Raw genomic sequence first — 19585 nt, forward strand, 5'->3', positions numbered from 1 at the left:
ATACCATACCGCACCGATACCATACCGCACCGATACCATACCGCACCGATACCGATACCATACCGCACCGATACCGATACCATACCGCACCGATACCATACCGCACCGTACTGATACCACACCGCACCGATACCATACCGCACCGATACCGATACCATACCGCACCGTACTGATACCACACCGCACCGATACTGATACCGCAACGATACCATACCGCACCGATACCATACCATACCACACCGATACCATACCATACCGCACCGATACCATACCATACCGCACCGATACCATACCATACCGCACCGATACCATACCATACCGCACCGATACCATACCGCACCGATACCATACCATACCACACCGATACCATACCATACCACACCGATACCATACCATACCACACCGATACCATACCATACCGCACCGATACCATACCATACCGCACCGATACCATACCATACCGCACCGATACCATACCATACCGCACCGATACCATACCATACCGCACCGATACCATACCATACCGCACCGATACCATACCGCACCGATACCATACCGCACCGATACCATACCATACCACACCGATACCATACCATACCACACCGATACCATACCATACCGCACCGATACCATACCATACCGCACCGATACCATACCGCACCGATACCATACCATACCGCACCGATACCATACCATACCGCACCGATACCATATCGCACCGATACCATACCGCACCGATACCATACCATACCGCACTGATAGCATATCGCACCGATACCACACCATACCGCACCGATACCATACCATACAGCACCGATACCATACCGCACCGATACCATACCATACCACACCGATACCATACCATACCGCACCGATACCATACCATATCGCACCGATACCATACCATACCGCACCGATACCATACCGCACCGATACCATACCGCACCGATACCATACCGCACCGATACCATACCATACCGCACCGATACCATACCATACCGCACCGATACCATACCGCACCGATACCATACCGCACCGATACCATACCATACCACACCGATACCATACCACACCGATACCATACCATACCACACCGATACCATACCATACCGCACCGATACCATACCATACCGCACCGATACCATACCGCACCGATACCATACCATACCGCACCGATACCATACCATACCGCACCGATACCACACCGATACCATACCATACCGCACCGATACCATACCGCACCGATACCATACCATACCGCACCGATACCATACCATACCGCACCGATACCATACCATACCGCACTGATACCATATCGCACCGATACCATACCGCACCGATACCATACCATACCGCATCGATACCATACCATACCGCACTGATAGCATATCGCACCGATACCACACCATACCGCACCGATACCATACCGCACCGATACCATACCATACCGCACCGATACCATACCATACCGCACCGATACCATACCATACCACACCGATACCATACCATACCGCACCGATACCATACCATATCGCACCGATACCATACCGCACCGATACCATACCATACCGCACCGATACCATACCGCACCGATACCATACCATACCGCACCGATACCATACCGCACCGATACCATACCATACCGCACCGATACCATACCGCACCGATACCATACCGCACCGATACCATACCATACCGCACCGATACCATACCATACCGCACCGATACCATACCATACCGCACCGATACCATACCATACCGCACCGATACCATACCATACCGCACCGATACCATACCATACCGCACCGATACCATACCATACCGCACCGATACCATACCATACCGCACCGCACCGATACCATACCGCACCGATACCATACCGCACCGCACCGATACCATACCGCACCGATACCATACCATACCGCACCGATACCATACCATACCGCACCGATACCATACCATACCGCACCGATACCATACCGCACCGCACCGATACCATACCGCACCGATACCATACCGCACCGCACCGATACCATACCGCACCGATACCATACCATACCGCACCGATACCATACCATACCGCACTGATACCATACCGCACCGATACCATACCGCACCGATACCATACCATACCGCATCGATACCATACCATACCGCACTGATAGCATATCGCACCGATACCACACCATACCGCACCAATACCATACCATACAGCACCGATACCATACCGCACCGATACCATACCATACCGCACCGATACCATACCATACCGCACTGATACCATATCGCACCGATACCATACCATACCACACCGATACCATATCGCACCGATACTATACCATACAGCACCGATACCATATCGCACCGATACCATATCGCACCGATACCATATCGCACCGATACCATATCGCACCGATACCATACCATACCGCACCGATACCACACCATGCCGCACTGATACCATGCCGCACCGATACCATGCCGCACCGATACCATGCCGCACCGATACCATGCCGCACCGATACCACGCCGCACCGATACCACGCCGCACCGATACCACACCGCACCGATACCACACCGCACCTATACCATGCCATACCGCACCGATACCATGCCATACCGCACCGATACCATGCCATACCTCACCGATGCCACACCGCACCCATACCATACCAATACCGCCCCGATACCATACCGATACCGCACCAATACCGATACTGCACCTATATAATACCGCACCGCACCGATATGCACCGATACCGCACCGTCATGGGGAGCACAGGTAACGGCAGAGGCTGCTCGTTGGGTGGAATCTTCCGGATTTTATTCAGGAAATGTCAGCTGTCCGTCCCGTTGGCTGCGGGACAGGCACTCATCCTGAGGCATGTGGGGGGGGGGCATATATATATTCTCTTGAGAGATTTCTTATGTAGAAGCTGTGATTGCACAATGAAGGAGCAGCAGCAGATTGATGAGCTCCTCCCTGTGCTCTCTCCTTCTCCAATCAGCAGGTTCCTTGTCTGCCCAGAGAGTGCACCTGATTGGCCTCCACTATATGAGGTGATACCAGGCAGGTTCGGGAACCTTCTATCTGTATATAATACATTATTATAGTTTATTATTCAGATTCTGAATACTTTATTAATTCCAAAGGGAAATTATTATATATCTCTAATTTGTGTTCATTAAAATATGAAGTCTGATATTGTAACATTTTTATACTTTATCATTATGATTTTTTTTTTTTATTCTCTTCTTTTTATTTATTTATTTTTTTTCTGATCTCCCCTCCTTCCCCTTCATTCATTCGATTTCAAGCAGTGGTAAATCCGCTGACTTTTTTTTTTTTTTTTTTTTCCTACACCTGCAAGGGAAAAGGCATAATGAGCTAGTATGCACCGCATACTAGCTCATTATAAGATACTTACCTTAGAACGAGGCGCCGGCATGTCACCCAGTCCACACCGGGCTTCCAGCCGAGAATCCCCTGTGCGCATGCGCCGCTGCAGTCAGCGGCTCATTGCGAGGGGAATATCTCCTAAACCGTAAAGGTTTAGGAGATATTTTTTTTACCTACAGGACTGACACCCACCCATCAAGACATTTTGATATTTGCATAACTCCTCCCACTGCTTCCATCAGGACGGGGGGGGATGTTTTCAGGAAACTATGTACAGCCCCTTGCTGGCCCCTCCCACCAGCCAATGATCTGCCCCCTGCTGGCCCCTCCCACCAGCCATGATCTGCCTGTATTGCATAGAGAAGCACAGAGATCTGGTGATGTCACCGAGTCTAAAGTAGAAAATGTAATGCAATTGGAAAGGTTTTATTTGCAAATATCATCCTCATGTTATTGGGGGGGGACCAGAGAAGGTGAAATATAAGCGGATTAAACTTCCACTTTATTACATTGTATCACTTTATAAGAAATGTAGAATTTCGGACTTCACTTTACTTTTTTCTCTTTCATTCCTTTTTTTTTGTCTTTTTTCATTGTGTGTATTTCTTGTTTCCTCCCCCCTCCCGGTGTACGGAGGTATTCTCTCCCCTCCCCCCCTTAGCCCGGCTCTCTCAGCGCCCGGACATTAGTACATGGCGAGGATAATAGTCGCTGTCACTGATGTTTGCTCTTGTTCCGCCTGTTAGACACAAACAATGCGCCTCCCTATTAGCGGCTATGCGTGTCGCCAGCTCAGTCGTGTCGCTCATCAATTATTCAGCGCTCAGCGATCCGCTGCCAGAACACGGGAACCGCGCCGAGTCACCGCGTCCCGCACACCACCTTCACCTGTGTGTGTCACCTGTGTGCCGGGGGAGGGGGGATAGTTCTCAATCCCACAGACTAGCTGGTTAAAGGCCAACTCCGACCACAACCAGGCCTGAATGATGATTTTAGGTTCCTCCCGAACCCCGAGAGCCCAGCTGACCAATCAGAATACATTTCATTAAAGGGGTTTCTTTAGAAAGCCACAGACTGAGTAGGGAAGACTCTCCCCTGCCAGCATGGTACACAGGAGGAGCCCAGCAAGGAAGAGATGGGGGCTGAGCTATGAATGCAGAGCTAGAAGCCTCCTTCACTAGGGGCTCTCTGTAAGGAAGCAGGGCTCTCTCTGCAGAGGTCTGCCCCCCCCCCCCCCCCCTTCCTCAGTCAGAGCCAGAGATCTCCAACCAACAGGGTGCATGATCTATGAATGCAGAGCTAGAAGCCCCCTTCACTAGGGGCTCTCTGTAAGTTACATGAGATCTCCATAAAGAGGACCTGTCATCTCTTATTTCTATTACATGAGATCTCCATAAAGAGGACCTGTCATCTCTTATTTCTATTACATGAGATCTCCATAAAGAGGACCTGTCATCTCTTATTTCTATTACATGAGATCTCTCCATAAAGAGGACCTGTCATCTCTTATTTCTATTATATGAGATCTCTCCATAAAGAGGACCTGTCATCTCTTATTTCTATTACATGAGATGTCTCCATAAAGAGGACCTGTCATCTCTTATTTCTATTACATGAGATCTCCATAAAGAGGACCTGTCATCTCTTATTTCTATTACATGAGATCTCTCCATAAAGAGGACCTGTCATCTCTTATTTCTATTACATGAGATCTCCATAAAGAGGACCTGTCATCTCTTATTTCTATTACATGAGATCTCCATAAAGAGGACCTGTCATCTCTTATTTCTATTACATGAGATCTCCATAAAGAGGACCTGTCATCTCTTATTTCTATTACATGAGATCTCCATAAAGAGGACCTGTCATCTCTTATTTCTATTACATGAGATCTCCATAAAGAGGACCTGTCATCTCTTATTTCTATTACATGAGATCTCCATAAAGAGGACCTGTCATCTCTTATTTCTATTACATGAGATCTCCATAAAGAGGACCTGTCATCTCTTATTTCTATTACATGAGATCTTCATAAAGAGGACCTGTCATCTCTTATTTCTATTACATGAGATCTCCATAAAGAGGACCTGTCATCTCTTATTTCTATTACATGAGATCTCCATAAAGAGGATCTGTCATCTCTTATTTCTATTACATGAGATCTCCATAAAGAGGACCTGTCATCTCTTATTTCTATTATATGAGATCTCTCCATAAAGAGGACCTGTCATCTCTTATTTCTATTACATGAGATCTCCATAAAGAGGACCTGTCATCTCTTATTTCTATTACATGAGATCTCCATAAAGAGGACCTGTCATCTCTTATTTCTATTACATGAGATCTCTCCATAAAGAGGACCTGTCATCTCTTATTTCTATTACATGAGATCTCCATAAAGAGGACCTGTCATCTCTTATTTCTATTACATGATCTCCATAAAGAGGACCTGTCATCTCTTATTTCTATTACATGAGATCTCTATAAAGAGGACCTGTCATCTCTTATTTCTATTACATGAGATCTCTCCATAAAGAGGACCTGTCATCTCTTATTTCTATTACATGAGATCTCCATAAAGAGGACCTGTCATCTCTTATTTCTATTACATGATCTCCATAAAGAGGACCTGTCATCTCTTATTTCTATTACATGAGATCTCTCCATAAAGAGGACCTGTCATCTCTTATTTCTATTACATGATCTCTCCATAAAGAGGACCTGTCATCTCTTATTTCTATTACATGAGATCTCCATAAAGAGGACCTGTCATCTCTTATTTCTATTACATGATCTCCATAAAGAGGACCTGTCATCTCTTATTTCTATTACATGAGATCTCTCCATAAAGAGGACCTGTCATCTCTTATTTCTATTACATGATCTCTCCATAAAGAGGACCTGTCATCTCTTATTTCTATTACATGAGATCTCCATAAAGAGGACCTGTCATCTCTTATTTCTATTACATGAGATGTCTCCATAAAGAGGACCTGTCATCTCTTATTTCTATTACATGAGATCTCCATAAAGAGGACCTGTCATCTCTTATTTCTATTACATGAGATGTCTCTATAAAGAGGACCTGTCATCTCTTATTTCTATTACATGAGATCTCTATAAAGAGGACCTGTCATCTCTTATTTCTATTACATGAGATCTCCATAAAGAGGACCTGTCATCTCTTATTTCTATTACATGATCTCCATAAAGAGGACCTGTCATCTCTTATTTCTATTACATGAGATCTCTCCATAAAGAGGACCTGTTATCTCTTATTTCTATTACATGAGATCTCCATAAAGAGGACCTGTCATCTCTTATTTCTATTACATGAGATCTCCATAAAGAGGACCTGTCATCTCTTATTTCTATTACATGAGATCTCTCCATAAAGAGGACCTGTCATCTCTTATTTCTATTACATGAGATCTCCATAAAGAGGACCTGTCATCTCTTATTTCTATTACATGAGATCTCCATAAAGAGGACCTGTCATCTCTTATTTCTATTATATGATCTCCATAAAGAGGACCTGTCATCTCTTATTTCTATTACATGAGATCTCCATAAAGAGGACCTGTCATCTCTTATTTCTATTATATGATCTCCATAAAGAGGACCTGTCATCTCTTATTTCTATTACATGAGATCTCCATAAAGAGGACCTGTCATCTCTTATTTCTATTACATGAGATCTCCATAAAGAGGACCTGTCATCTCTTATTTCTATTACATGAGATCTCTCCATAAAGAGGACCTGTCATCTCTTATTTCTATTACATGAGATCTCCATAAAGAGGACCTGTCATCTCTTATTTCTATTACATGAGATCTCCATAAAGAGGACCTGTCATCTCTTATTTCTATTACATGAGATCTCCATAAAGAGGACCTGTCATCTCTTATTTCTATTACATGAGATCTCTCCATAAAGAGGACCTGTCATCTCTTATTTCTATTACATGAGATCTCCATAAAGAGGACCTGTCATCTCTTATTTCTATTACATGAGATCTCCATAAAGAGGACCTGTCATCTCTTATTTCTATTACATGATCTCTCCATAAAGAGGACCTGTCATCTCTTATTTCTATTACATGATCTCCATAAAGAGGACCTGTCATCTCTTATTTCTATTACATGAGATCTCCATAAAGAGGACCTGTCATCTCTTATTTCTATTACATGAGATCTCCATAAAGAGGACCTGTCATCTCTTATTTCTATTACATGATCTCTCCATAAAGAGGACCTGTCATCTCTTATTTCTATTACATGAGATCTCTATAAAGAGGACCTGTCATCTCTTATTTCTATTACATGAGATCTCTCCATAAAGAGGACCTGTCATCTCTTATTTCTATTACATGAGATCTCCATAAAGAGGACCTGTCATCTCTTATTTCTATTACATGAGATCTCCATAAAGAGGACCTGTCATCTCTTATTTCTATTACATGAGATCTCTCCATAAAGAGGACCTGTCATCTCTTATTTCTATTACATGAGATCTCCATAAAGAGGACCTGTCATCTCTTATTTCTATTACATGATCTCCATAAAGAGGACCTGTCATCTCTTATTTCTATTACATGAGATCTCCATAAAGAGGACCTGTCATCTCTTATTTCTATTACATGAGATGTCTCCATAAAGAGGACCTGTCATCTCTTATTTCTATTACATGAGATCCCCATAAAGAGGACCTGTCATCTCTTATTTCTATTACATGATCTCCATAAAGAGGACCTGTCATCTCTTATTTCTATTACATGATCTCCATAAAGAGGACCTGTCATCTCTTATTTCTATTACATGATCTCCATAAAGAGGACCTGTCATCTCTTATTTCTATTACATGGGATCTCTCCATAAAGAGGACCTGTCATCTCTTATTTCTATTACATGATCTCCATAAAGAGGACCTGTCATCTCTTATTTCTATTACATGAGATCTCCATAAAGAGGACCTGTCATCTCTTATTTCTATTACATGAGATCTCCATAAAGAGGACCTGTCATCTCTTATTTCTATTATATGAGATCTTCATAAAGAGGACCTGTCATCTCTTATTTCTATTACATGAGATCTCTCCATAAAGAGGACCTGTCATCTCTTATTTCTATTACATGGGATCTCTCCATAAAGAGGACCTGTCATCTCTTATTTCTATTACATGAGATCTCCATAAAGAGGACCTGTCATCTCTTATTTCTATTACATGAGATGTCTCCATAAAGAGGACCTGTCATCTCTTATTTCTATTACATGAGATCTCTCCATAAAGAGGACCTGTCATCTCTTATTTCTATTACATGAGATCTCCATAAAGAGGACCTGTCATCTCTTATTTCTATTACATGGGATCTCCATAAAGAGGACCTGTCATCTCTTATTTCTATTACATGAGATCTCTCCATAAAGAGGACCTGTCATCTCTTATTTCTATTACATGAGATCTCCATAAAGAGGACCTGTCATCTCTTATTTCTATTACATGAGATCTCCATAAAGAGGACCTGTCATCTCTTATTTCTATTACATGAGATCTCCATAAAGAGGACCTGTCATCTCTTATTTCTATTACATGAGATCTCCATAAAGAGGACCTGTCATCTCTTATTTCTATTACATGAGATCTCTCCATAAAGAGGACCTGTCATCTCTTATTTCTATTACATGAGATCTCCATAAAGAGGACCTGTCATCTCTTATTCCTATTACAAGGGACGTTTCCATTCCTTGTAATAAGTTATTTTAAAAAAAATTTAAAGGGACAGTGTTCAATAAGAAAAAATAATAATCTAAAGCACCCCCATCCCTCCAAGCTCGCGTTCAGAAGCGAACGCATACGCAAGTTGCGCACACATATGTTAGCAGTGTTCGCACCACACATCTGAGATATCGCCGCAATCGTTAGAGTGATGGCAATAATTCTAGCACTAGACCTCCTCTGTAATTCTAAACGGGCAATTTGTAAAGGCGTTTAAAGCGTCGCCTATTGAGATTTTTAAGTACTGTAGTTTGTCACCATTCCACGAGTGTGTGCAATTTGAAAGCGTGAAATGTTAGGTATTTACTCGGCGTATCATCTTTCACATTATGCAAACAAATTGGGGTAAATATTGTGGTTTTTGTGTTTTTTTTTTTTTTTTTTTTTTTTTTTTTTTTGCTTTTGCAGAACCACTGCGCAAATATTGTGTGACATTAAAAAAAAAAATTGCAACAATCGCTATTTTATTCTCAAGGGTCTCTGCTAAAAAAAATGTATGTTTGGGAATTCTAAGTCATTTTCTAGCAAAAAATACTGATTTAAATTTGTAAACAAAAAGTGCCAGAAAAGTCTGGTCAGCAGGGAGTTAAATAAGGACCGGGTAAATCCTCCAAACATGTCAACCAAAAAGAGCAAAGGGCGCCACCATCTGAGTGTAGCAATTTATTCTAAACAAATAAAAGGACTTTTATGCACTTGCATGTAATAGAAAACATCAGGCACATCACCCCCCCCCATTGGAGCAGCTGGATATCACATGCTTAGTGAACGTCAGGAAGCGGCTGCGGGCATGGCTACGCATTTCAGGCCATAAACACGCTCCTTTCTCGAACCTTTAATTGCTACACTCAGATGGTGGCGCCCTTTGCTCTCTTTGTTGTCAGTATTCTTCGTCCTGGCTGCACAGAGAACTGATGGTTGTCCGGAAATGAGCGGTGAAGTCATTGGGTTTTGTTCTGTGTTGACAGTTGGTGAAAGGTCTCCAGCTAGAACTGAACCGTCTCTACACCCTGTTCTGCTCCCGGAACCCGGAGTTCGAGGAAAAAGGCGGGAAAGTCTCCATCGTGTCGCACTCGCTGGGCTGCGTGATCACGTATGACATCATGACGGGCTGGAATCCGGTGCACCTCTATGAGCAGCTGGAGCAGCACGAGCACGAGGAGGAGGAGACAGAGGAGCATTGGATCAGTTACGAGGAGCAGCATCTGCTCAGAGAACTCCTCTTGACTAAACAACGGTCAGTGGACACGGAGGAGGTCACGTGACTCCTAGAAGACCTTGTTCTCCAGAGCGATGGAGGTCGATCGGCTTTCACTGTTCATCCACCCATTTCCGAGATTTACCAAAACTTTTCTCTTTTGTTGTCCATTTGTACAGATTAAAAGAACTGGAAGATCGATTGCAGGGACTGAAGAATTCCTTGTCGACGACTCCGGCCTTAAAATTTAAGGTTAGTAGATTCGTGCAGCATAAACGTCCGTTATCTCGCCATCTGTCGATGATCACCATCTCTGCCCCCCCCCACACACAGGATTTAATCTGCGTTCTATTTCGGGACAAGGTGATACCCCCCCCCACCCCCCGGGGCGTGAAGTCTGAGTTTGATTTGTTCTTCACCAGAGTTCCTGATAGGAAAGATGGGCCGGAAATCCTTGAGGTCCCTGGTTTTGTCTAGGCTGCAAATTAGCACCAAGTTATAGCCCTCAGGATCACCCCACCAAGGGGTTTCTGGGATAGAAGGGCCATAGTGCAGAGACTTTTCATGATGTGGTAGGCAAGACAATAGTTGGGTCCAGGCAGGGGTCATGGCAGGCAGCAAACAAATTAATAAAGTAGTCAGGTGCAGGCAGGAGTTGTGGCAGGCAGCAAACAGTGGTCAGATCTGGGCAGGGGTTGTGGCAGGCAGCAAACAGTGGTCAGGTCTGGGCAGGGGTTGTGGCAGGCAGCAAACAGTGGTCAGGTCTGGGCAGGAGTTGTGGCAGGCAGTAAACAGTGGTCAGGTCTGGGCAGGGGTTGTGGCAGGCAGCAAACAGTGGTCAGATCTGGGCAGGGGTTGTGGCAGGCAGCAAACAGTGGTCAGGTCTGGGCAGGGGTTGTGGCAGGCAGCAAACAGTGGTCAGGTCTGGGCAGGAGTTGTGGCAGGCAGTAAACAGTGGTCAGGTCTGGGCAGGGGTTGTGGCAGGCAGCAAACAGTGGTCAGGTCTGGGCAGGGGTTGTGGCAGGCAGCAAACAGTGGTCAGGTCTGGGCAGGGGTTGTGGCAGGCAGCAAACAGTGGTCAGGTCTGGGCAGGGGTTGTGGCAGGCAGCAAACAATAAAATGGTCAGGTTTGGGCAGGGGTTGTGGCAGGCAGCAATCTATTAAATAGTCGGGCCTGGGCAGGGGTTGTGGCAGGCAGTAAACAATAAAATGGTCAGGTCTGGGCAGGGTTTGTGGCAGGCAGCAAACAAAGTGGTCAGGTGCGGGTAGGTATTGTGGCAGGTAGAAAACTTAGTAGTCGGATGCAGGCAGGGGTCGTGGCAGGCAGAAAATCTCACTCCAAATCTCCTGAGACTAGCAGTGCCCATAGTTCTGCTCAACACCTCTACATGTTCCCTGTCAGATAATGCTCTTTTTTTTTGGGTCCACTTTAAGCCAGAGTTTTAGGTCCCCCTATTATAAATGAACATAGGATTTGTGGGGTAGTCGGGGTGAGGTTATTGGGAAGTAAGTTCTCCTTTTACATTTTGATCGTGATTTCTCTTGATCTGTTTAGGTTGAGAATTTCTTCTGCATGGGATCACCTTTAGCGGTCTTCTTGGCGCTGCGCGGCATCCGTCCCGGAAATAGTGGAACTCAAGATCATATTTTGCCTCGAGCCATTTGTAACCGTTTGTGTAATATCTTTCACCCAGCAGACCCAGTGGTAAGTGGCCGCTCATCTCATTGTATCCAGCAGGGGGCAGCTCTGTTCATTAAAGGGAACCATTCATAACAGGGCTAATGTCCGGTATTCAGTCTGTAGTCATGCAGCCTTACCTATCTCACATCTACACCGATCAGCCGTAACTATGACCACCCACCTAATATTGAGTAGGCCCCCTCTTTTTCTGCCAAAACAGCCCCAACCCGTTGAGGCATGGACTCCGCTAGACCTCTGAAGGTATGCTGTGATATCTGGCACCAAGCCCTCAGTAGCAGATACTTTTAAGGCTCGGTTTCCACTAGTGCGACTTGGGACTGCAAAGTCGCATGACAAGTTGTTCCCTATGATTTCCATTGAGTACCAATCATATCTATGCGACTTCAGAATAGTTCCTGCACTACTTTGGTCCCACTTTGATGCGACTTGAGGTCCATAAACCTCAAGAATACACAGGCATTGTTTCCAGTCGCGGCAAAAAAATCGCACAACTTTCAGGTCCCAATAGTGAAAACCTGGCCTAAGTTCTGTAAGTTGGGAGGTGGGTCCTCCATGGATCGCACTTTTCCAGCACGTCCACAGATGCTAGATTTGGATTGAGATCTGGAGTCAACACCTCAAACTTGTTGTGTCCCTCAAACCATTCTTGAATTCCTCAGACCCAGCCACCTTCTTCCATTGCTCCGTGCTCCAGTTCTGATGTTGACGTGACCATTGTAGGGGCTTTTGGCTGTCGACACGGGTCAGTATGGACACCCTTGACCGGTCCGTGTCTACACAGCCCCATACACCACAACCTGCAATGTTCTGTGTGTTCTGACACATTTTTATCAGAACCAGCATTACTTTCTGAGCAATTTGAGCTCCAGTACCTCTTCTATTGGATCAGAACTACACGGGCCAGCCTTCCCTCCCTATCTCCATCAATGAGCCCTCCCCATCTCCATCAATGAGCCCTCCCCATCTCCATCAATGAGCCCTCCCCATCTCCATCAATCAGCCCCCCCCCCCCACCTCTGTCAATTAGCCTTTCCTCCCCACCTCCATCAATGAGCCTTCCCTCCCCACCTCCATCAATGAGCCTCCCCTCCCCCACCTCTGTCAATTAGCCTTTCCTCCCCACTTCCATCAATGAGCCTTCCCTCCCCACCTCCATCAATGAGCCTCCCCTCCCCCACCTCTGTCAATTAGCCTTTCCTCCCCACTTCCATCAATGAGCCTCCCCTCCCCCACCTCGATCAATGAGCCTCCCCTCCCCCACCTCCATCAACGAGCCTTCTTCCCTCCCCCACCTCCATCAATGAGCCTTCTTCCCTCCCCCACCTCCATCAAGGAGCCTTCTTCCCTCCCCCACCTCCATCAAGGAGCCTTCTTCCCTCCCCCACCTCCATCAATGAGCCTTTTTCTCTCCCCCACCTCCATCAATGAGCCTTTTTCTCTCCCCCACTTCCATCAATGAGCCTTCTTCCCTCCCCCACCTCCATCAAGGAGCCTTCTTCCCTCTCCCTCCTCCATCAAGGAGCCTTCTTCCCTCCCCCACCTCCATCAAGGAGCCTTCTTCCCTCCCCCACCTCCATCAAGGAGCCTTCTTCCCTCCCCCACCTCCATCAAGGAGCCTTCTTCCCTCCCCCACCTCCATCAAGAAGCCTTCTTCCCTCCCCCACCTCCATCAAGGAGCCTTCTTCCCTCCCCCACCTCCATCAAGGAGCCTTCTTCCCTCCCCCACCTCCATCAACGAGCCTTCTTCTCTCCCCCACCTCCATCAACGAGCCTTCTTCCCTCCCCCACCTCCATCAATGAGCCTTCTTCCCTCCCCCACCTCCATCAATGAGCCTTCTTCCCTCCCCCGCCTCCATCAATGAGCCTGCTTCCCTCCCCCACCTCCATCAATGAGCCTTCTTCCCTCCCCCACCTCCATCAATGAGCCTTCTTCCCTCCCCCACCTCCATCAACGAGCCTTCTTCCCTCCCCCACCTCCATCAACGAGCCTTCTTCTTTCCCCCACCTCCATCAACGAGCCTTCTTCCCTCCCCCACCTCCATCAACGAGCCTTCTTCTTTCCCCCACCTCCATCAACGAGCCTTCTTCCCTCCCCCACCTCCATCAACGAGCCTTCTTCCCTCCCCCACCTCCATCAACGAGCCTTCTTCTTTCCCCCACCTCCATCAACGAGCCTTCTTCCCTCCCCCACCTCCATCAACGAGCCTTCTCTCTCCCCCACCTCCATCAATGAGCCTGCTTCCCTCCCCCACCTCCATCAGTGAGCCTTCTTCTCTCCCTAACCTCCATCAGTGAGCCTTCTTCCCTCCCTCATCTCCATCAATGAGCCTTCTCTGAGCTGAGGGTAAAGGTGATGGACTGGCCAAGCATGTCTCCAGACCTAAACCCTATTAATCATCTGTGGGACATCCTCAAACAGAAGGTGGAGGAGCGCAAGGTCTCTAACATCCACCAGCTCTGTGATGTCCTCATGGAGGAGGGGAAGAGGACTCCAGTGACAACCTGTGAAGCTCTGGTGACCTCCATGCCCAAGAGGGTTAAGGCAGTGCTGGAAAATAATGGTGGCCACACAAAATATTGACACTTTGGGCCCAATTTGGAGATTTTCACTTAGGGGTGTACTGACTTTTGTGAGATATTTAGTGTGTGTGTGTGTGTGTGTGTGTGTATCAATTGGATTTCTTCACTATAGAGATACATATGGGTCACCACAGTGGAAGGGTCTACCACCAATAAGACATAAGGTGGCTTTCCAGAACATGTTGACCCAATTGGCTTATTCCTAATGGGTCTAAACAGGCAGTGGTGTTGAACACCTGGTACAGAATTGCCACTCCACTCACCACCGGACAAACTTTGAAACACTTGGGGGGGGGGGGAATCGACTTCCACCATAAATATTGCATCAAAATCGCACACAGCTATGCAGGACCATCAAAGCCGAATTCAGAGGTGGATAAATCCTCTCACCATCCCTCCATTAACACCTGAATCCAGAGAGGAAAAACAGAAAACTCGATATAGTGTAAAACCTTACGGCAAAAGTTTAATTCAAAATAATGTAGAACAATCACATTTCAGCAGATATAAAAGCGCATATCAGAATATTCCTTCTAGACATCAAGACAGGACACAATGGCATAATTGGGACTAGAAGCTGGCGCGTTTCGTCTTAGACATTATCTGGGGTCTGGTGGGGATTGCTGGGCCTTCCCATTAATCCCAGCCACCCTCATCTGTCCTGCAGAGGTTTCGCCTCAGTGTGCGCAGAGCTCAGAGAATTCTTCCTCCTATGTGATGGCCTCCATGCCTGGCAATGAGTGTTGGATTGTGAGGGAGTGTCACATATACCCCCTGAGAACCCTGGTCATTCTATGTGCTCTTATGGGGGCTAGGGAGAGCGGGCGATCGTGCATACAGTCACCTGGGCAGCACTTTATTTGAACGACCAATCACAAGTCGCCAGCATTTTCATATGGCAGGTGGGAAGATCCTTAACCTCAAACTGTGAACGATACTTTCTATTTGCTCCTACAGGAGGACTAAATGTACAATCTGAGGGGGAGGGGGGAGTTAAAGGGTTGCTTTAAACTGCATGGGTGAAATGCATGAGTGACCCGGTCACCTGCCCATTCGTGGCTGAGGCTACAAGGTCTCATTAGGATCTATATCCACAGGACAGTCCTATACTGGTCAGAGGATTTATCCAGATGACATTTACATTTTTATCATTTGCTGAGGGACACAGGAAGTGTTTAACCTTTTTGGATTATACTGCCACCTACAGGAGGATAGGAAACTGGCAAGCAAAAAAGCCTGTAAGCCAGCCCAGGATAACCCCTCCCCCTACCAGCATGCCTCAGCTTTTTGCTAGTGTCCCAGCAGGATGGTTGTCTCTTCTACAACTCTGCTGTGTTAAAGAGTAACTTCTTTTTCTTTTTTTTTTTTCCTCCTTTTTCATTTTTTGTTGGTTGTGTCTGACTACAGCTCTTCAGTGCCGTCGTCCTCTCCTGGCTTTTGGAGCACCGCTTCTGGACCCCACCAGACTGGACATTGCACAGCCAGCCTGGACCACAAACGGGGTTCATCTTGTGCTGCTTTTCATAGAGTAATGAGGGTAAAAGTCGGCAGCGGAGTGTTTACCAGGTCCAGAGGCATTGCCTTCACTTTGTTGAGTAGGCTGGTTGGACTGAACACCGGGAGATACTTTGTTTGCACGATTCCAGTGCCTTTCATTTTCTTGTTGCCTCCAGTTTCACCATCGAAGGAGTGAACACAAGGGAACTTAAATAAAAGGGAACGGGAAGGCGCTTCTAAGTGCAGTATTCCAACAGTATTTTGATTGCATAAACTATTAAAAACACTTACAAAACCCAGTGATAAACAGGCATGTCAGTAGAATACTCTTGGTTCCTGGTTCCAAACCTAGCCTTCACAAGGAGAAGCCGACCAGCAGCGGCATGTGGGGAGAGCGATGAGGGCAAGATGGCCGCCTTACTTCCAGAACCATTGTGGAGCAACTTTTGGCAGAAGCGCCCCTTTCCCCCACTCCTTCCTGAGTGCTGATGTCATCTGTTGGCTGGAATGTTGCTCTCAATCCCATCATTCAGCATATGTTGATATGTTGTCTAATACTACTGCCAGCCTACAGTGACCCTGTCCACCTCCGACCCCCATCAGACACAGGCGATCGGGTTGTGAGTAGCTGATGCTTTGCCTCGTACCTCGAGTGTAGTTCCATTATTGGCACAGGGTGACAACATGTCTGTATCTGGGCACAGGCTCGGTATCTACGGGATGTGAATCTTTAGTTTCATTCTCAACACCTGTTAGTTCTCAGAACATTGACACCTTTGGTGTGGTGCCTTTATCTGACATCCCCATTGTGAGACACTTGGCCCCCCCAGGAAAAGAGAAGTTACTGGGGGCCCTAGTAGGCAACATCGCCCCAAAGAGCTTAATGTAAGATCTGTCTGGATCTGGCCTTGGCAGGGTCCAGCACAGGAACCTGTAGGCTGTAAACAAACTCCTCGCTGGAAGGACTCGTAGCACGTTTGCCCCTGACCCCTCAGCATTCAATCGGGGGTTATACTTCTCCTCTTCTTTGCAGGGTTTGGGCATTGTGGGACCTTCCTGTTAGAAGAGGCACCTCTTCTCCACCTTTTTGTCTACCTCAGCTCCTTTCCCTGCTGCTGTGGGTCTAGTTCAGGTACCATCTGTCTGTATTGTGGACTAGGGAATTCCTGGCAGGATCACTCGGCTGTCTCATTTAGTGGCCGCTACGAATTTCTCTTCTCATTTCTAGAAGACTTTTTTCATTGGAGAGTTATTTTCTTCAGGTCTGCATTCTGATTTCCAGGAAAATGTGGTCCCTCCTTTGTGGGATTCTGCTCTGGGCAGGTCTCCTGGCTCAGACACCTTGGGATACCCATCTAGGTACTGCTGGGTTTTCTCCTGAAGCAGTAGGAGTCCTTCCTACATCAGCAGAGGTAGCCTGGTTGTGGATGGTACTGTGGATTTCGGTCTTACCCATGCTGATACCCTAAACGGGAGATCTAGAAACAAATTCCTTCTGATTAGCCTCCTGATACAGGTATCTTCAGGAACAGGAAATGCCTTGAGGACTCCATGGAACCTGTCCACCTGCGGTTTGGCCCATCTCCCTTGGTGGATCAGTAGGTATGTGGAGGCATTTCTGGCACTATTCCCTGTCCTGCGTTCACTCAGGCAAGTATTCCTTGCTGCCCTGATAAGGCTCCTGTCCATGTTTTATCGATCCTTTTTGCTTCTTTGGATCTGAGGTGTCTGGAGCATTCTTTGCCCTGTGACTCTTTATCAGGGTTAGGTAGACTCTTTCAGCAGGTATACCTCTTACAGCTTCCTCCAGAGGTGCATTTTGCATCACTGGTGAATGTCTGGGTTATTCCCAGCTCCCTCAGGGATGTAACCCACCTCACCAGGTTATGGTTAGGCTCTAGATGTCCTCTCCTGCCTGCACTTGTTGGGAGTGTTCCCATCCATCTTCAGTGGTGCTGACTTTGTGGGGTCAAATACTGGGTTCTCTGCTGGGGTCATGTTCACACTTCTTGCAGGTTGCGGTCATTGTCACTCCAGAGTTCTTCCTGAAGTTCTGGTGAGTCCTACCTTGGCCAAGTGATTGTCTGACTAGGTCTCCAGACTGTCATGTGAGTAAGGGTAGTAAAGGTTTAGAGCCTTTCTTTTAGACCGGCTGGTCTTGTCCTACAAGGACCTCTTTCCCAGTTTTCTTGTCTGCTACCTGATTCTACCAGGAACTTGTTCCTTTCCATGTTACCTGTGTTGATTTCTTCCCAATCGGGAATTCATTATTATCACATATTTTGGTGAGTTCAGGTTTTGCAGCTTCTCCCTTGGCCTATAAGTTCAGCGTTCTCCTATGTATTGATTCCTTCCTCTCCGGTGTTTGACCGTTTCGTCTTGGGCATCCAGTTGATTCTCCTTGTCCTGCTTTATTGGCAGGTTTCCCTGTTGGGAAGGAAGCTTCTCCTCTCCTGGTATCCTTCAGGTGGCTCTTGGGCTGCAGGTGGTCACTAGGTCTGTTTTGTGGGGCATTTTAATATGTTGGAAGATGCCCACCCCTCAGGTGAGCTGCTTTTGGACATCCCCACAGTATAGGACGCCTCTGTTCATTTTTGTACTCTCCTTAAAATACTTTTCTTGGAGTCCATTGAGGGACGAAGGTCCCACCATTCTGTTTTTTTGGTCATGCTCCGCTACTGCTTGCTACAAACCTTGGCATGCTGGGAGGGGGAGGGGATTATCTGGGCTAGCCTAGATTTTTGTTTGCCAGTGTCCAAATCCTCCCTTAGGTGGCAGTATAACCTGAAAGTATATCACTTCCCGAACCAATCGATTGACTCCTAAAATCCCATTATTGGACACATGGTAGAATATTATAGAGGGAAATAATGTGGCATTGATTTGTATGTATGGATAAGCAGGCTGAACTCTTCCTGATCTCTCTGGTTCTCCTCAGGCCTACAGATTGGAACCATTAATACTGAAGCACTACAACAACATCTCACCGGTCCAGATCCACTCGTCCAACACCACCAACCCTGTCCCTTACAAACAGGTGAGACCGGTTCTCATCAACCCATCCAAAGATACTACCTCAGTGTCCGACACCGAAAGCATACCGAGCCCCAGCACATCGCCGGTTCTGCCCCGACGGCACTACGGAGAGTCCATAACAAACATCGGCAAAGCAAGTATATTAGGTGAGTGTTTGCCATGACTCCCAGAATGCAGCATAATGGGGATTGATGCTGCTAATTATCAGATGGAGTATAAACCGGGAAACTTCCACATCAAACCCCACTCCAGCAAAACTTGATTTTATGAGGGTGAGAGCCTCTGACGGGTTTTTATTGCGGTCTGTGTAGGTAAGGAGGAGGTTTACCGCGCTTTTCATCCGTCACACCTAAAAAAAATAAATACGTGGTTATTAGAATCATTAGACACTAATA

The 19585-nt window shown here is 46.5% G+C and overlaps 1 protein-coding gene across 2 annotated transcripts in view; it reads left to right on the forward strand.

Annotated features, from left to right (window-relative positions):
* DDHD1 (DDHD domain containing 1) overlaps positions 1-19585 on the forward strand; it is a 76201-nt gene that overhangs the window by 46404 nt on the left and 10212 nt on the right. For both annotated transcript variants that reach the window (XM_073609655.1, XM_073609657.1), the window contains 4 exons: positions 10146-10414; positions 10555-10627; positions 11931-12080; positions 19093-19336. In XM_073609655.1, the coding sequence (XP_073465756.1) occupies positions 10146-10414; positions 10555-10627; positions 11931-12080; positions 19093-19336 (736 nt within the window). The remainder of the gene's footprint in view (positions 1-10145; positions 10415-10554; positions 10628-11930; positions 12081-19092; positions 19337-19585) is intronic.

Source organism: Aquarana catesbeiana, linkage group LG13, assembly GCF_042186555.1.
Source record: "Aquarana catesbeiana isolate 2022-GZ linkage group LG13, ASM4218655v1, whole genome shotgun sequence".
Taxonomy (NCBI): Eukaryota; Metazoa; Chordata; class Amphibia; order Anura; family Ranidae; genus Aquarana; species Aquarana catesbeiana.